This window comes from Salvelinus sp. IW2-2015, linkage group LG30, assembly GCF_002910315.2.
Source record: "Salvelinus sp. IW2-2015 linkage group LG30, ASM291031v2, whole genome shotgun sequence".
NCBI lineage: Eukaryota > Metazoa > Chordata > Actinopteri > Salmoniformes > Salmonidae > Salvelinus > Salvelinus sp. IW2-2015.
Window position 1 is genome coordinate 21500361 of NC_036869.1, and position 16661 is coordinate 21517021.

At 44.6% G+C, this 16661-nt stretch overlaps 1 protein-coding gene across 2 annotated transcripts; it reads left to right on the forward strand.

Annotated features, from left to right (window-relative positions):
- The first annotated feature begins 7 nt into the window (after nt 1-7).
- Nucleotides 8-4444, forward strand: LOC111955147 (beta/gamma crystallin domain-containing protein 2). 2 transcript variants are annotated; one of them, XM_070436013.1, is made up of 10 exons: nt 8-56; nt 369-493; nt 725-760; nt 903-1015; nt 1282-1411; nt 1740-1879; nt 2188-2311; nt 2446-2604; nt 2946-3105; nt 3306-4444. In XM_070436013.1, the coding sequence occupies exons 4-10, from the start codon at nt 906-908 to the stop codon at nt 3392-3394; spliced, it is 912 nt and encodes a 303-aa protein (XP_070292114.1). In that variant the 5' UTR covers nt 8-56; nt 369-493; nt 725-760; nt 903-905; the 3' UTR covers nt 3395-4444. The 2 variants fall into 2 exon arrangements, with proteins under 2 accessions (XP_070292114.1, XP_023831015.1); XM_023975247.2 differs by lacking the exon at nt 8-56 and having other exon boundaries at nt 357-493.
- Nucleotides 4445-16661: the final 12217 nt, after the last annotated feature.

The following is a 16661-nucleotide window of genomic DNA, read 5'->3' on the forward strand; positions in this document are numbered from 1 at the left end:
TGGAGCTGTTTGGCTTCCGCCCACCCCCGCGGCCATCCACGTCGTCAGTGGACGGCGTCGAGTACAATGCTTGTGACGAGCAGCGTACAGTCCAACATGGGTGTATCCAGTGGTGAACAGTAATTGTGATTCATTTTAACTGTGCCTGATAAGATAGTAAGAATGCTCCATAACTAGAGCCAATATACAGTAGATAGGGCTCTGATAATAACTTGATACTGGCTGATACATTGATAAGAATACGATACATTTGACAATACCTTTATAGACATAATACGTTAAACATAAGTTCCCTCCAACAGTGAATGAAGGATGTTACGGAGTATTAGTAGGTTTTGACGCTAAGTGGCCACTGTCTCCTCCTCCAGATGGATCGCCTACTCTCACGTGGACTCTCTGGTGACCAGTATGTCCTGGAGAAAGGTTTCTACAGTAACTCTGCCGACTGGGGCTCTTCAGACAACCGCATTCTGCTGTCCAGCCCATCCTGCAGGTGATGAGTAGGTCGTCTAGAGACGCTTTTTTGTACGGAGTTGACAGTGGGAAGACGGAAACAGGCAGGCAAATGAACTGAAAGAAAGAACACACCACGCACGTTTAGATGCTCCTTTAATGTTAACATTGAAACGTATTCATCGCTGAGGAACATTTGTAAGGGATTGCTGGTGTCAGACACTCGTGGTGTTTACTCGGTGCCACCGGTTCTCTTGTCTGTTTTTCACAGGCTCCAAGTGAAAACCAGGGCAGCGTCAGAAGTGAGGTGAGACATCGTGTAGTATCGTGTGTGTGTATCCTTCTGCAGTCACGCTCCTCTCTTTTCACACTTCACTTGTACTATGTACTACAGTAAATGTGACCGATTTGAACTCTCTTTCTTCCCTCACCGCCCCGGTCCGTCTCAGGTGATGCTGTACACCGAGCCAGATTTCCAGGGGGAATGCCATGTGTGTGACAAGAACCAGGAGTCCCTCTCTGACAAGCTCGTCGCCAAGTCCTGCAGAGTGGTGGGAGGAAGGTGGGACAGAACCAACATGCACAATATATATATATATATACATATATACACACACACACCAAGTGTAGGAAAAATGTAGAATTCGGAGAGATGGCAGTATACACAGGCTTAGTGGAGCTGTAGAGGGATGGTATGGAGTACTGCAGAACCTAGAGATGAGCCAGCATATAATTATTACAATTAAAGGGGGGGTTCACTGTACTGATGAGTGTGCGGCGCTAGTAAATTGGTTTTAAATGGGTTTTGTGTGCTCCTCTGTGTTCCAGTTGGGTGGTGTACGAGGGCCGTGAGTATTCAGGGAACCTGTACATCCTGTCAGAAGGAGACTACCCCAACTTCACCAGCATGGGCTGTCCTCCGAACTGTGTCATACGCTCGCTGAAGACTGTCCCGCTGGTAAGACCAATCCTCATATACTGGTCACACTCATATAAACTGGCTTATTCAACGTCACATTGTCCTTCACTTTTTTCTGTCTGTCTCTCACTCTATATCAGTTAATGAATCAGGTTGTTGCATTCAGGTTGACGCCCCCAGCCCTCTCTCTTCCCCACACCATTACTCCTCCTAACCCCATACCCTGACCCACTGTAACACCGCTGCAGCCTACCCAACCTAGTGTGTGTTTATACAGGAGGGGTTGGAAGAAAAACAGACAACACATTTCCATCCCATATGGACTAATAAAGTATATCTTAACACTGTCCCCCCCCCGTTTCCCCAGGTATTCTCAGTGCCCTCCATCTCTCTGTTTGGTCTGGAGTGTTTGGAGGGCAGGGAGATCACAGTGGACACAGAGGTGGCCAATATGCTGGAGGAGGGCTACAACAACCATCTACTCTCGGTCAGAGTCAACCGAGGCTGGTGAGTGTGTGTTTAAGTGTGTGCGTATGTATGTGCGTAAGGGTATGCGTGTTTAAATGTGTGTGTGTGTGTGTGTGTGTGTGTTGACATTATGCGCTCTTGTGTTTCTGACCTGCCGAAGATCCGTTCCAGATGGAAATGTTGTCATAAAGCGGTGAATTGGGAGCTTTAACAGTGTGGGGCCCTTCTTGTTCTGTACTAGTATTCTTTATTAGACCGGCACCTATGTTTTTAAGGATGTGGGTATGACCACAAACGTTTCCCTTGTGTCACTCTCTCTCCCTCTACCTCACTTGCTCTCTTTGCAGCTGGGTGATGTGTGAGCACAGTAACTACAGGGGGCGACAGTTCCTATTAGAACCCATTGAAATCTCCAACTGGCCCAAATTCAGTCAGCTTCTCACCATTGGCTCAATGTACCCAGTACGGCAGGTTAGAATCCCGATGACTTCATTCACTTTGTTTGGGTTGGTTGATRATACAGTACTTCTACCCAATTCATGTTAACTATTTTTATTACTTATATTTACTCATATATATTATTTACATGTGCCCATTTCCTGCAGAGGCGGCACTTCTTTCGCATCAAAAGCAAAGAGCGAGGTCACTTCCTGTCCATCCAGGGTGGCGTAGAGGAAATGAAGTCGGGRCGCGTGGTGGTGACCGAGCAGGTGGAGGGCATGAGCGAAATCTGGTTCTACCAGGAAGGCCTCATCAAGAACAAGGTATTACTCACTAGGAATAAAGTTCTTCAGCTTTTTCATTCTCATGATCATTTTCTTTCACCTTACTGAGGAACCCCTGGAACTCCCCCTAGGACCCCATGAGTTAACACATACATACATTGACAGCCCTAAAATGCAGAGAATCCGTTTTTTTCCCCCATAGAAGTAAATATCGAGCATTTTTATATCTTCCGATGTTATTTCTCCTATTTATTTTACACCTATATTTATTATGTTTTACAATTAATTTACCACATATCCTATCCACATCGCTTAGATGTTTTGCTAGTTGAACACGCCCGATTTGTCAATTTCTTATGTCTCTTGCTCTCGTTCTCTAGTTGGCTCCTACTATGAGCCTGCAGGTAATGGGGAACGTGGAGGCGGGGGCGAAAGTGGTGCTGTGGTCAGAGACCCGGCAGCCTGTCCAGACCTGGTCGGCCCAGATGAGAGGCACCATCCCCAGCCTCACCTTCCCTGGCATGGTGTTGGACATCAAGGGTGAGACACTAGTCTAATTTTAGGAGTGAAATTATAGGACCTACACATACATGATTTGTACTTTCATGTAATATGATGACCACTCAGCACCTATTGCGTAAATGTTTGGGGTAATCYCCACTCCCAAATGTTTCATATGAGGCGACAGTACAGAATGTCACCTTTTATTTGAGGGTATTTTCAACATACAATTCTCTCAGGTGGCAAGCAGTACGACAGAGACCATGTGGTGATTTTACCAGAGAGTGAGGAGAGGCCTTGCCAACAGTGGGAGCTGGAGCTGCTGTAACCTTCCAATAACCTTCCCTCAACCCGCACCCTTCACCCGCTCCTCCAATACAATACATTCCAATATCCCCAACCCCTCAGAACTCCTGCTTTTCAGTCTGCGGAGATGGACATGGCCTTTAGGAAGCACCACAGACGTAACCTTGTGTCATYATGGTCAGGCACTCTCAAGAGGACCCCAGAACATCTTCATTGCAGTTAAAGGGTTTCTTGAATTCCGTGAAGAATCATATGAGGGGTTATCATTTTTAGCCTGAATGTGAGGACAGCAGCATACGAATGACTCAACAATCAACAACCAGTGCTTTTGGATGTGGTCAACTGGAGAGGATGGGAAGGGTAGTCCTTCTTTTCCCCTCCCTTAAAATGTGTGTATTTGGATTATTCTATTTACAGACATTCTACCCTCTCAGATTCTTCCTTGACTTAGATGGTATGACCCGGCTTAGCACACACAGTAGTGGACAGAACCATTCAGTTGAACCCACTAATGATTATTGGGAAGGTCACGTTACATCTACTATATGATACATCATCTGTGGCTACAAGCAGTATATTTAAGAGGGATTCATAAAGGAAGCCAAATCTATGTACATTATTTTCTGAATTGGCTTATTTCTGTATTTTTTTTAAATTTTGTTTGACTATGTATGTAGTTTACTACGTTTTGGGAAAACATTGGATGGGAAGTGTATTCTTTATGCAGTATAATACATACACAATACATATAATAATGTATGATGCAGTATAATACATACACAATACATATAATAATGTATGATGCAGTGCAATGACTCTGTGGGCTTTTATGCAGTTCCTCTCTAATGCTACACAGTATGTTCTTCTATTTCACTATGGTCTATCTATTTTCATAGATATGAATCATACATTTCCAATCACTGTCAATATACCGGTTACGTTCTTATTTGTATTATTTAACACAAATGCCTTGCACCTCGATGCATTATTCTTTGATACCAAAAATAGAATGTGAAAAGAAATGAGTGGTTATAAAATATATAAATATTAAATAAAACTATCAAAGATGAAACTGTTGTTCAAATGTCTTGTTAATCTAAAAGGTGTCTTGTTCTTTCATAGATCTTCAATTGTAGCTAAGTTACAGTATACTGTCATGTATTCCTTGGAGAAAGAAATTCGGGGACATCATGGGCTTTCACATGTTATTATAATGTAGACAGGTCAAAATTGAGGAGTGGTACTGTCTGACTATCATCTTGACTGGCTATCAGGATTCACACAGACATAATCTAGAAACACTGAGCAAGATGTTCTGAACACCATGGTGATGGGTGTACAAGATACAGGACTGTTAAGAGTGAGACAAGACAACTGATAGTATAGTGTGGCCTACTCTGTACAGAACATACTATGCATATGTACATACAAGTAGCTCAAAGTTAAATACAGTACCAGTCAAAAGTCTGGACACACCTACTCATTCAAGGGTTTTTCTTTCTTTTTACTATTTTATACATGGTAGAATAATAGTGAAGACATCAAAACTATGAAATAACACATATGGAATCATGTAGTGACCAAAAAAGTGTTGAACAAATCAAAATATATTTTATATTTGAGATTCTTCAAATAGCCACCCTTTGCCCTGATGACAGCTTTGCACACTATTGGCATTCTMTCAACCAGCTTCACCTAGAATGATTTTCTAACAGTCTTGAAGGAGTTCCTGCATATGCTGAGCACTTGTTGGCTGCTTTTCTTTCACTCTGCGGTCCAACTCATCCCACACCATCTCAATTTTGTTGAGGTCGGGGATTATGGAGGCCAGGTCATCTGATGCAGCACTCCATCACTCTCCTTCTTGGTAAAATAGCCCTTACACAGCCTGGAGGTGTGTTGGGTCATTGACCTGTTGAAAAACAAAATGATAGTCCCACTAACCTCAAACCAGATGGGATGGTTGTAGCGGGTGTCTAGATCTTCCTCCTCCTCGGACGAGGAGAGGAGAGAAGGATCGGAGGACCAAAATGCAGCGGGTTGTGAATACATAATTAAGTTTATTAAAGTACAGACGAAAACCGAAAACACTTCAACAAACTACAAAATAAGAAAACGACGTAGACGAAACCTGAACATGGAACTTACATAAAGACACGAAGAACTCACGAACAGGAACAGACTACATCAAACGAACGAACAAACCGAAACAGTCCCGTGTGGTGCAACATACACAGACACGGAAGACAATCACCCACAAACAAACAGTGTGAACAGCCAACCTATATATGGTTCTCAATCAGAGGAAAACGTCAAACACCTGTCTCTGATTGAGAACCATATAAGGCTAATTACAAGTGACCTAAACATAGAAACACAAAACATAGAATGCCCACCTCAACTCACGCCCTGACCAACTAAACACATACAAAAATAACATAAAACAGGTCAGGAACGTGACAATGGTGTATCGCTGCAGAATGCTGTGGTAGCCATGCTGGTTAAGTGTGCTTTGAATTCTAAATAAATCCCAGACAGTKTCACCAGCAAAGCACCCCCACACCATAACCACCTCCTCCATGCTTTATGGTGGGAAATACACATGCGGAGATCATCCGTTCACCCACACTGCGTCTCAGACAGCGGTTGGAACCAAAAATCTCTAATTTGGACTCCAAACCAAAGGACATATTTCCATCAGTCTAATGTCCATTGCTCGTGTTTCTTGGCCCAAGCAAGTCTCTTCTTCTTTTTTTGTGTCCTTTAGTAGTGGTTTCTTTGCAGCAATTTGACCATGAAGGCCTGATTCACAGAGTCTCCTCTGAACAGTTGATGTTGAGATGTGTCTGTTACTTGAACTCTGTGAAGCATTAGTTTKGGTTGCAATCTGAGGTGCAGTTAATTGCCGATTTCTGAGGCTGGTAACTCTAATGAACTTATCCTCTGCAGCAGAGGTAACTCTGGGTCTTCCTTTCCTGTGGCGGTCCTCATGAGAGCCAGTTTCATCATAGTGCTTGATGGTTTTTGTGACTGCACTTGAAGAAACGTTCATAGTTCTTGAAATTTTCTGGTTTGACTGACCTTCATGTCTTAAAGTAATGATGGATTGTCGTTNCTACCTTGTCACAACTGATTGGCTCAAACGCATTAAGAAGGTAAAGAATTCCACAAATTAACTTTAAAGAAGGCAGGTGGTTTAAGCATGTCCCAGTTTAGGTCACCTAGCAGGACAAATTCAAACTTAATGTCAGGGGCCAGGAGAGAGCTTAGGGCAGGTAGGGTACAGGCCGGTGCTGATGGGGGACGATAGCACTCAGCAACCGTCAACAAAGAGCTATTTGAAAGTTTAATACTTAAAACCAGCAAATCAAATTGTTGGGACAGACTTGGAGACAACTGAGCACTGAAGGTGATCCTTGGTAAAGATTRCCACTCCCCCACCTTTGGAAGATCTGTCTTGCCGAAAAAGGTTATAACCAGAAAGGTTAACATCAGTATTCAAAATGCTCTTCCTTAACCACGTCTCAGTAATGACCAACACATCTGGATTGGAGCTGTGAACCCACACTTTCAATTGATCCATTTTAGGTAATAAGCTTCTAGTGTTAACGTGCAGAAAACCCAGGCTTTTACGAGCAGAAATCAGTGAAGTAGATATCAGAGCACAAGTCAGAATTGGGGCTAGCAACAGTAGATGGGCCAGGGTGTACATGCACATTTCCAGATATCATCAACAGTAATASAATCAAGGCACGGCAGARGACAGGGAGAGCTCTGCAGTGATGATTTATGACATCTGAATGTGCATCAGACGGCAAGAAGATCATATTGTGCAGCAATTTCATCAGGTAACATGAACACAAAGCCGGCGAGAGGTGGTTAGAATAGGATGGGAGGCCAAAAGTCAGTGTAACCAATAAAGTCAGAGTCCCGGGTGTGGGAACAAACAGACTGTCCCACGGTTGGGTAAAGAAAGTTCGTAGTCAACAAAGCATACAGGAGTCATGAGGCAAATAGCAAAATGCACAATAGTTTTGTTGTTGTTGATATAACGACTTGGGGCTAGCCATTGTAAGTTCCGAGTCCCTCGCCCCAACAGTAAGTGTGTGCTGGAGGCGAGCGAAAGCTCAGGAGAGAGGGGGGAGTGTGGTGGGGGTACCTGTACCAGACAGGGGGAGACAGGCCAGGGAAGACTGTGAATCGCCAGATCGCCAGGTAGAATCCAAGCAGCAGTGCAGCAGATAACGGGAGTAGGTGTCTGGAGGGGGCTTCAAAGCCTCCTGCCACTTGTCATCGACACCTTTCACGTCAGACCTCAGTGCTAATTGAAGTTGTATCTGGTCTGTACTTGCAAGCCTGGCAGCCTTAACTCAGTATTCMGTCCCCATAAAGTCAAATATATCATTGTAATGTACTTTATTTCGATTTTTCTCCTTGGCCTTCAAAATAGCATCRGACCAAACACTACTCACTCAGTTCCAGGTTGGATGGTGTCCTCRGGTCTCTGCTGTTTGTTTGCTAGATCCCCCTCCATACAGCTTGGAAACAGGAAACCTTGGTAGCAGTAATCTATCCGGTTAATTTTTGTCCACACCAAACCTACAACCATTAAAAAAAAAAATTCATCTGGAGCGAAGGCCATGCTGTGGAGGGAAGCATCCTTACGAARAAATCCAAGTTTATCGAACTCCAAATCTATCCTTTTGTAAAAAAAACATGTTGAAAAATGTCAGAGCTCACATGCAGCTGTGTCTCTCTCTCTCCTTCTCCAAGACTGGTGTGCCAATACTACTTGCCGTGCGGWAGCAGAGAGAACAGTCTATGACTAGGGTGGCTGGAGTCTTTGACAATTTTTAGGGCCTTCCTCTGACAGCGCCTGGTATAGAGGTCCTGGATGGCAGGAAACTTGATCCCAGTGATGTACTGGGCMGTACGCACTACCCTCTGTAGTGCCTTGCGGTCRGAGGCCGAGCAGTTGCCATACCAGGCAGTGATGCAACCAGTCAGGATGCTCACGATGGTGCAGCTGTAGAACCTTTTGAGGATCTGRGGACCCATGCCAAATCTTTTCAGTCTCCTGAKGGGGAATAGGTTTTGTCGTGCCATCTTCACGACTGTCTTAGTGTGTTTGGATCATGATAGTTTGTTGGTGATGTGGATACCAAGGACCTTGAAGCTCTCAACCTGCTCCACTGCAGCCCCGTCGATGAGAATGGGGGCGTGCTCGGTACTCCTTTTCCTGTAGTCCACAATCATTTCCTTTGTCTTGATCATGTTGAGGGAGAGGTTGTTGTCCTGGCACCACACGGCCAGGTCTCTGACCTCCTCCCTATAGGCTGTCTCATCGTTGTCGGTGATCAGGCCTACCACTGTTGTGTCATCAGCAAACTTAATGATGGTGTTGGAGTCGTACCTGGCCATACAGTCATGAGTGAACAGGGAGTACAGGAGGGGACTGAGCAAGCACCCCTGTGGCGCCAATGTGTTGATGATTAGCATGGTGGATGTGTTGTTACCTACCCTTACCACCTGGGGCGGCCCATCAGGAAGTCCAGGATCCAGTTGCAGAGGGTGGTGTTTAGTCCCAAGGTCCTTAGCTTAGTGATGAGCTTTGAGGGCACTATGGTGTTGAATGCTGAGCTGTAGTCAATGAATAGCATTCTAACATAGGTGTTCCTTTTGTCCAGGTGGAAAGGGCCGTGTGGAGTGCAATAGAGATTGCATCATCTGTGGATCTGTTGGGGCGGTATGCAAATTGGAGTGGGTCTAGGGTTTCTGGGATTATGGATGTTGATGTGAGCCATGACCAGCCTTTCAACGCACTTCATGGCTACAGACATGAGTGCTTCGGGTCGGTAGTCATTTAGGCAGGTTGCCTTAGTGTTCTTGGGCACAGGGACTATGGTGGTTAGCTTGAAACATGTTGCTATTACAGACTCAGTCAGGGAGAGGTTGAAAATGTCAGTGAAGTTGGTCAGCGCATGCTCAGAGTACACGTCCTGGTACTCCGTCTGGCCCTGCGGCCTTRTGAATGTTGACCTGTTTAAAGGTCTTACTCACATCGGCTGCGGAGAGCTTGATCACACAGTCGTCCGGAACAGCTGATGCTCTCACGCATGCTTCAGTGTCACTTGCCTAAAATCGAGCATAGAAGTAATTTAGCTCGTCCGGTAAGCTTGTGTCACTGGGCAGCTCGCGGCTGTGCTTCCCTTTGTGGTCTGTAGTAGTTTGCAAGCCCTGCCACATCCGAAGAGTGTCGGATCCGGTGTAGTACAATTCAATCTTAGTCCTGTATTGACGCTTTGTCTGTTTGATGGTTCGTCGGAGGACATAGTGGGATTTCTTACACGCTTCCGGGTTAGAGTCCCGCTCCTTGAAAGCAGCAGTTCTACCCTTTACCTCAGTACGGATGTTGCCTGTAATCCATATTGATGAAGCCAGTGACTGATGTGGTGCACTCCTCAATGCCATCGGAAGAATCCCGGAACATATTCCAGTCTGTGCTAGCAAAACAGTCCTGTAGCTTAGYATCTGCTTCATCTGACAACTTTCTTATTGACCGAGTCACTGGTGCTTCCTGCTTTTGTTTTTGCTTGTAAGCAGGAATCAGGAGAATATAATTATGGTCAGATTTGCCAAATGGAGGGCGAGGGAGAGCTTTGTACGCATCTCTGTGTGTGGAGTAAAGGTGGTCTAGAGTTGTTTCCCTTGTGGTTGAACATTTAACATGCTGATAGAAATGAGGTAAAACGGATTTGAGTTTCCCTGCATTAAAGTCCCCGGCGACTAGGAGTGCTGCCTCTGGATGAGTGTTTTCCCGTTTGCTTTTGTCCGTGTACAGCTCATTGAGTGCGGTCTTAGTGSCAGYATCGTTTTGTGTTGGTATATAGACAGCTACAAAAACTACAGATGAAAACTCTCTTGGTAAATAGTGTGGTCTACAGCTTATGATGAGATACTCTACCTCAGGCGAACAAAACCTTGAGACCAGCTGTTGTTTACAAATATACATAGACTGCCACCCCTTGTCTTACCAGAGGCCGCAGTTCTATCCTGCCGAAAATGCTTAAAACTCCGCCAGCTGTATATTATTCATGTCGGCGTTCAGCCACGACTCGGTGAAACATGAGATATTACAGTTTTTAATGTCTCGTTGGTAGGATATACGTGATCGTAGTTCGTCCATCATGAAATAGACCCTTAGATTGTGAGCTGGTTTGGTATGTTGCATGGTGAGTTCATACTGTTCTTGTACAGTATCTTGTATACTGTTCATGATATCTTCCTTTACCCCAAGCAAAATATCCCCTGCTTAAAGATACTATATGCATAATGTATGTAAACCAACTGGCCTTCCAATATCTATTACGGACCCTTATTAGTTACACTTTTACTATGTACGGGTCGCTTTGTCTTAGCCAGATGGTCCAGATGCCTCCTTAGCTAGGAATGTTAAATATTTACTAGTTATCTACACGGGTTTCTGTAGTTATTTGATGGACCAATGGCAATGAAGTGAGTGTGGGTTCTGAGCTCTCAATTGGTCCAAAAATWCAATTTTCGCAAGAGGAATTTGAGTCACAGACAGGGAGGCGGGTCTAGTAAGAGCAGTTCAGTTGTTGTCAGATACTTAGCTACTTGCTCACCTTTTGTTTCTGACCACTGGTTTTCTTTGTCCCAGGTAGGAACTATTACTATCATTATTTGTCKGACAGCTCTTTTGAGGAAGCCTTGTAGCTTGTGCGTATTAGTAACCATGTTAAGTACTGATTGTGAGTGGCTTTGGAGTGGTTATTGCCTTTTGCGCAGGCATCCTTTATGGAATTTCTGAATCTTATGTTGCAGGCTTCCAAGTTCCAAGTTCAATTTTWTTGTCACGTGCACAAGTACAGTGAAATGCTTAACTTGCAGTAATCAATATCAAAATAGTATAACTCATTAAAAAAAATCTATAGAGTATATAATAAAGAAAACAGGAGAAACTCAACAAATAAAGAAATGGGACATTGGTTACACTTTCTATGAACCACCTGTACATAATGCATCATTAATGCCTTTATAGTGCCTTCTACCCTGTAAGGCATTTTTAGACTTAATAAACATTAATTACAGGTTATGATTCCGTAAAACACCCTTCTAAAAAGGCTAGAAGCGCATTCAAAATGCATCTCACACAACCTCAGTACTCAGGAGACCTCGTGACTTATTTTGTGATCAAATCGGAGTTGACACATTCCATCCTTCCTCACGGGTCTTCATTCGTGCATGAAACAATGGTGCAGTTGTATTAAATGCTATTTCTTGTTCCCTCTTTTGGAAGGGGAAATTCAGACGTGGAAATTGAGTGCTTGCCGTCGTATGTAAGTGTGAGGAACCTTTGTTTCCTTTGTCTATCAACCTTTCATCTCTTCTTTAGCTGTCGACAAACTCATCATCTAAGTTTTGTCAGTGTTCCTTCAACCTACCTGTCCCATCACACTCTTTCCTCCATTGTAACAGTACTAAAAAGTTCAAACCAAGCCACCCCTCCTCGTCCACTGCACACAGATCCCCCCCCTGACACCACACAACTCTACACAGTACCCCAGATGGTTCACCAGCCCTAGTAGCATAGCTCTGGGGTCCGTACACCCGCCCCCTTCATCTCATTCTTCCTGGTCTTCCACACTGCCAATTTTTGCCTGYCCCAACAGGTAGTTTACAATGCAGTCCCTTAGCTTGCTAGCCACACTAAACCTAGGCCCTCCAATGTATAGGTCCCAAGTCAGCCCTGTGCGCCACCACCCCAGGACAGAAAACAGCCCTGTCAGCCTTGAACAAAAGGAAAACAGATGCTGCACTGTCTCCTCCTCCCCACAGGATAGACACCCCCTTCCCACTGATGAATCGAGGTGCGACACATATCTGTTCGTAGCGATAGACCCCTGAATAATCCTCCCCTGTAGATCAGCTTTACACTTCTCTATGGGAGTCTTATACAGGGAGCGCCACCATCCTCTCAGAGAAGTGCCCGGTCCCAAACCCCCCTGCCACTCTGTTGCCCTCAGCCCATGCAAATTGTCTTTCTGAGCCAACTTGATAGCCACCGTATACAAAGCCTTTTTGCTGGCTGTACAAAAGCCCCTCAGTCCTGAACAATAAAATAATATCCTCACCCTCCTGGTGTTCCCCTGCAGCAGCTGGGGGGGAAAAGGAGGTAGGTGGTAAAAGGAAGCAGATCAGTTTAATTTGCGGTTAAATGGCCCAGTCTCTGCTGTTTCCCAGTAACTCTCTGAAGGAGCCAGCTAGTGCAGCATGGACCCCCTCCACCACCTGCTGCAGCATGGACCCCCTCCACCACCTGCTGCAGCATGGACCCCTCCACCACCTGCTGCAGCATGACCCCTTCCACCACCTGCTGCAGCATGGACCCCCTCCACACCTGCTGCAGCATAGACCCCCTCCACTACCTGCTGCAGCATGGACCCCCTCCACCACCTGCTGCAGCATGGACCCCCTCCACACCTGCTGCAACATGACCGCTTCCACCACTGCTGCAGCATGGACCCCCTCCCACCACCTGCTGCAGCATGGACCCCTCTCCACTACCTGCTGCAGCATGGACCCCCTCCACCACCTGCTGCAGCAGCCTGGATGACTTTATGGAGGAAGCCTCCTCTCTCAGGTCACCCAACTTAGTGAACCCCGTTCTCACAAGTCTGGCTCGCAATCTCGCAGAGGTCAGCACTCTGGTCTGGAGGAGTGGGTTGTAGAACAGTAGCTCCTCCATTAGCCATGCCCCTGGCCGTGAAACATCTCTGTGAACAGTTAAGAGTCTCTTTCCACGCCCGAAGCACAGCGCGGCAGAACGGAGTAATGGTTGACATATCGACCTGCTTCAGATCCAAAAGGAACAAGTGCCTGTCACATTCAAGGCCCCCCGACCTCATTAGAACAGCCAATGCTGTGTCTCACCACACACCCCCTGCTGGTAAAATAGGCTCTGTGCAGCTTGTAGGCAGAAAGCTGTGACTCTGGACCCAATATCCACCAGCCCTTGTCCCCCTGGTGCAAAGGCTGGTGCAACACTGCTGGCATGTCCAGTGTTGACCAGACCAAAAAATAATACTTTTTGCAGTTGCTTTAATATATATATATAMGTTTTATTGTTTATTGGCAGTGAAATGTGTTGTTTTACAGGGTCGGCCGTAGTAGTACGGCGCCCATGATGCAAATTAGGGTTAAGTGCCTTGCTTAAAGGCACATGGGCAGCTTTTTCACCTTGTCGACTCGGGTATTCGAACCAGCGACCTTTCAGCTCCTGGCCCAACACTCTAACCTCTAGTTAAATAGTTAACCAGATAGCTGACCCTTTTTGCAYTCTTTTGACTCATCACATACGCTGCTGTTATTTTTTTATTATCTATCTTGTTGCCTAGTCACTTTATCCCTACCAATATGTACATATCTACCTCAATTACCTCGTACCCCTGCACAATGACTCGGTACTGGTACCCTGTGTATATCGACAAATTATACTTACTCATKGTGTATTTATTCCYTGTATTATTATTTTTCTATTATTTTTCTCTCTGCATTGTTGGTAAGTAAACATGTYACTGTTAGTATACACCTGCTGTTTATGAAGAATGGGACTAATAAAATGTGATTTGATGATTTATTTTGACCAGTGGCAACAACCACCGCCGTTTAGACCCCTTAGCCGCAACCTTGTCCACCAACTCCTCCCAGTTTCACTCCTGAAATTCTTAGATCCCCGAGAACACCCCTAGGTGTACTTTCGGACAACTTTTACTTTCACTTCACTACAGTCCTAAAGACAATGATGTACTTTTTACTCCGTACATTTTCCCTGGGCACCCAAAAGTTCTTACATTACATTTTGAATGCTTAGCGGGACAGGAAAAACGTCAAATTCGCACACTTATCAAGAGAACATGCCTGGTCATCACTGTTGCCTCTGATCTGACGGAGTCACTCAACTTAATGATGTCTGAAAGTTTAAAAAAACTAGAAAATCGTGCCATCTGATTTGCATAATATAAGGAATTCGAAATAATTTCTACTTTTACTTTTGATACTTAAGTATATGTAAAAACAAATACTTTCAGACGTTTACTCAAGTAGTATTTTACTGGGTGACTTTCACTTTTACTTGACTCATTTTCTATGGAGGTATCTTTACTTTTACTCAAGTATGACAATTGGGTACTTTTTCCACCACTGGGAACTTCTTCCCTACTCTGCCCCACCGAAGCCCCCCAGTAAGACTGGGACATCCTGTTCTGGCCCATCTCCCCATAATCAACCTCTCACTCCTTTCCCAGTTCACATCAAACAACATAAAACCCTGCTAACCTGCTCCACATCTCCCTCCCTCTTGACACTATCACATCATCAGCAGCATCCAACACTGAAACCGATTCCCCACCTGCTGCCCCGGGAACTGACATTCCCTGCAGCCTCTCCTTCAGCCTACATAGCAGTGGTTATATGGCTAGACAGTAGAGCTGACCCGAGAGTGGACACTCCTGCCTAATCCCTCTCCTAACTGGGACTGGCCAGCCCAGCCCAGCCCAGAGTACATTAGCTTGACCCATGATCTTAAACCTGCTACCCAGGTCAAAACCTTTCATGGCCCTAAACAGATCGTTATGATACTATCAAAAGCTTTTGCTTGATCTATAGAAATGAGTCCAAGATCCTGATCATAAATCCTAGTGATGTCTATTAGTGAGAGAGAGAGAGAAAGGGAGAGAGAGAGAAATGGAGAGAGAGAGAGAAATGGAGAGAGAGAGAGAAACGGTGAGAGAGAGAAACGGCGAGAGAGACAGAAACGGCGAGAGAGACAGAAACGGAGAGAGAGAGAAACGGAGAGAGAGAGAGAGAAGGAGAGAGAGAGAGAGAGAGAGAGAGAGAGAGAGAGAGAGAGAGAGAGAGAGAGAGAGAGAGAGAGAGAGAGAGAGAGAAAGAAACGGAGAGAATGAGAGAGAGAGAGAGAAACGGAGAGAGAGTGCATGGAACATTGAGCACACATACTGTAAATTTAGAGATGAGCAACATACAGTATTTAAAATGAGAAAGTCAAATACCTGTTTTTTTTATGTACATGGTATTGGTACAGAGGAGGGTATGCCAGAGATTCTGTGCACCAGGTTACCCAGGGAGTTTGCTAACATCACCTCTGCCTACACAGAGTTTAAGTTACAACAGTTCAAGGACATTATAAAGACATCATTATCTATATCACTGCAATCCCTTCATAACATCACATTGCAGAATTGCACTTTCATCAATACAGTTCTATTGTGATATGTTCTAATCAAGTAATCACCAATGTACTCAGAGGCCAAGTAATGTCCTGTCCTTACTCAATTTAAACTTTAGTCTCTCTCCCCTCAAATACACTACAACATTTTGTTTAAATGTCCTGCAGTGCAGGAAAGTTCTCCTGCAACAGGGTGATCAAATTATGATCCTATTGCTTTATGTCTCAGTCTTACACAGTAACACAAGAAAATACAACTTTGTTCTATTGCTAATGCTCATAATGCTTAATATGAAAGTAGTCACACACTTTCTATTATTTTATTATATTGTTTGAAGTGTAGTTCCATACATGCATTTATTAAAATAGAAATTGGATTACAATCAAGTATATTGTCTACAACATGAACTCATTCCCTCCAATCAGTGAATTTCAACTTTAAAAAACAAACAGACAAAAATAAGTCTAAAAGGGCAGTGGAAGCAAGTTCCTAAAACCATCAGTGCTCAAAACACAACCAATATCACTTTGCCCAAAGGTTTTTACCCATTTGTTGTACTTTCTTTATAGATTTTCAGATATGAGAACAGAAAAACAGTACAACCCCAACCCCCCCCCCCCCCCTCCCTCCCTCCAATCCACCCACCCAAATTCAAATTGAAGAAGAATTTGCTTCTCTCATAACGTCTCCATATACAAAGATGAACCTCTAACATGAAACATCAATGACTGGTGTTCCAGTAGAGGAAAATCCATTCTTCCAGATACATATTTGCTTTGTTCATTGGCGCTGGGTTGACATAGCCACTATTATAGCCAGTCTATTTGTCCTGAACAATACAAACTCCAAGCCAGAGGGGGTTCACCACTTAGTACCACAGGCTGTAGAGCAGAAGAATCACCACAGAACACAGCAGAGACGCTCCGGTTGCTGGGCTGCCACTTGGTTTGGAGGATGTGGTTATAAGAGCTGGCACAGCGGTTGTAGGAGCAACAGGACGAGCGGTTGTAGGAGCAACAG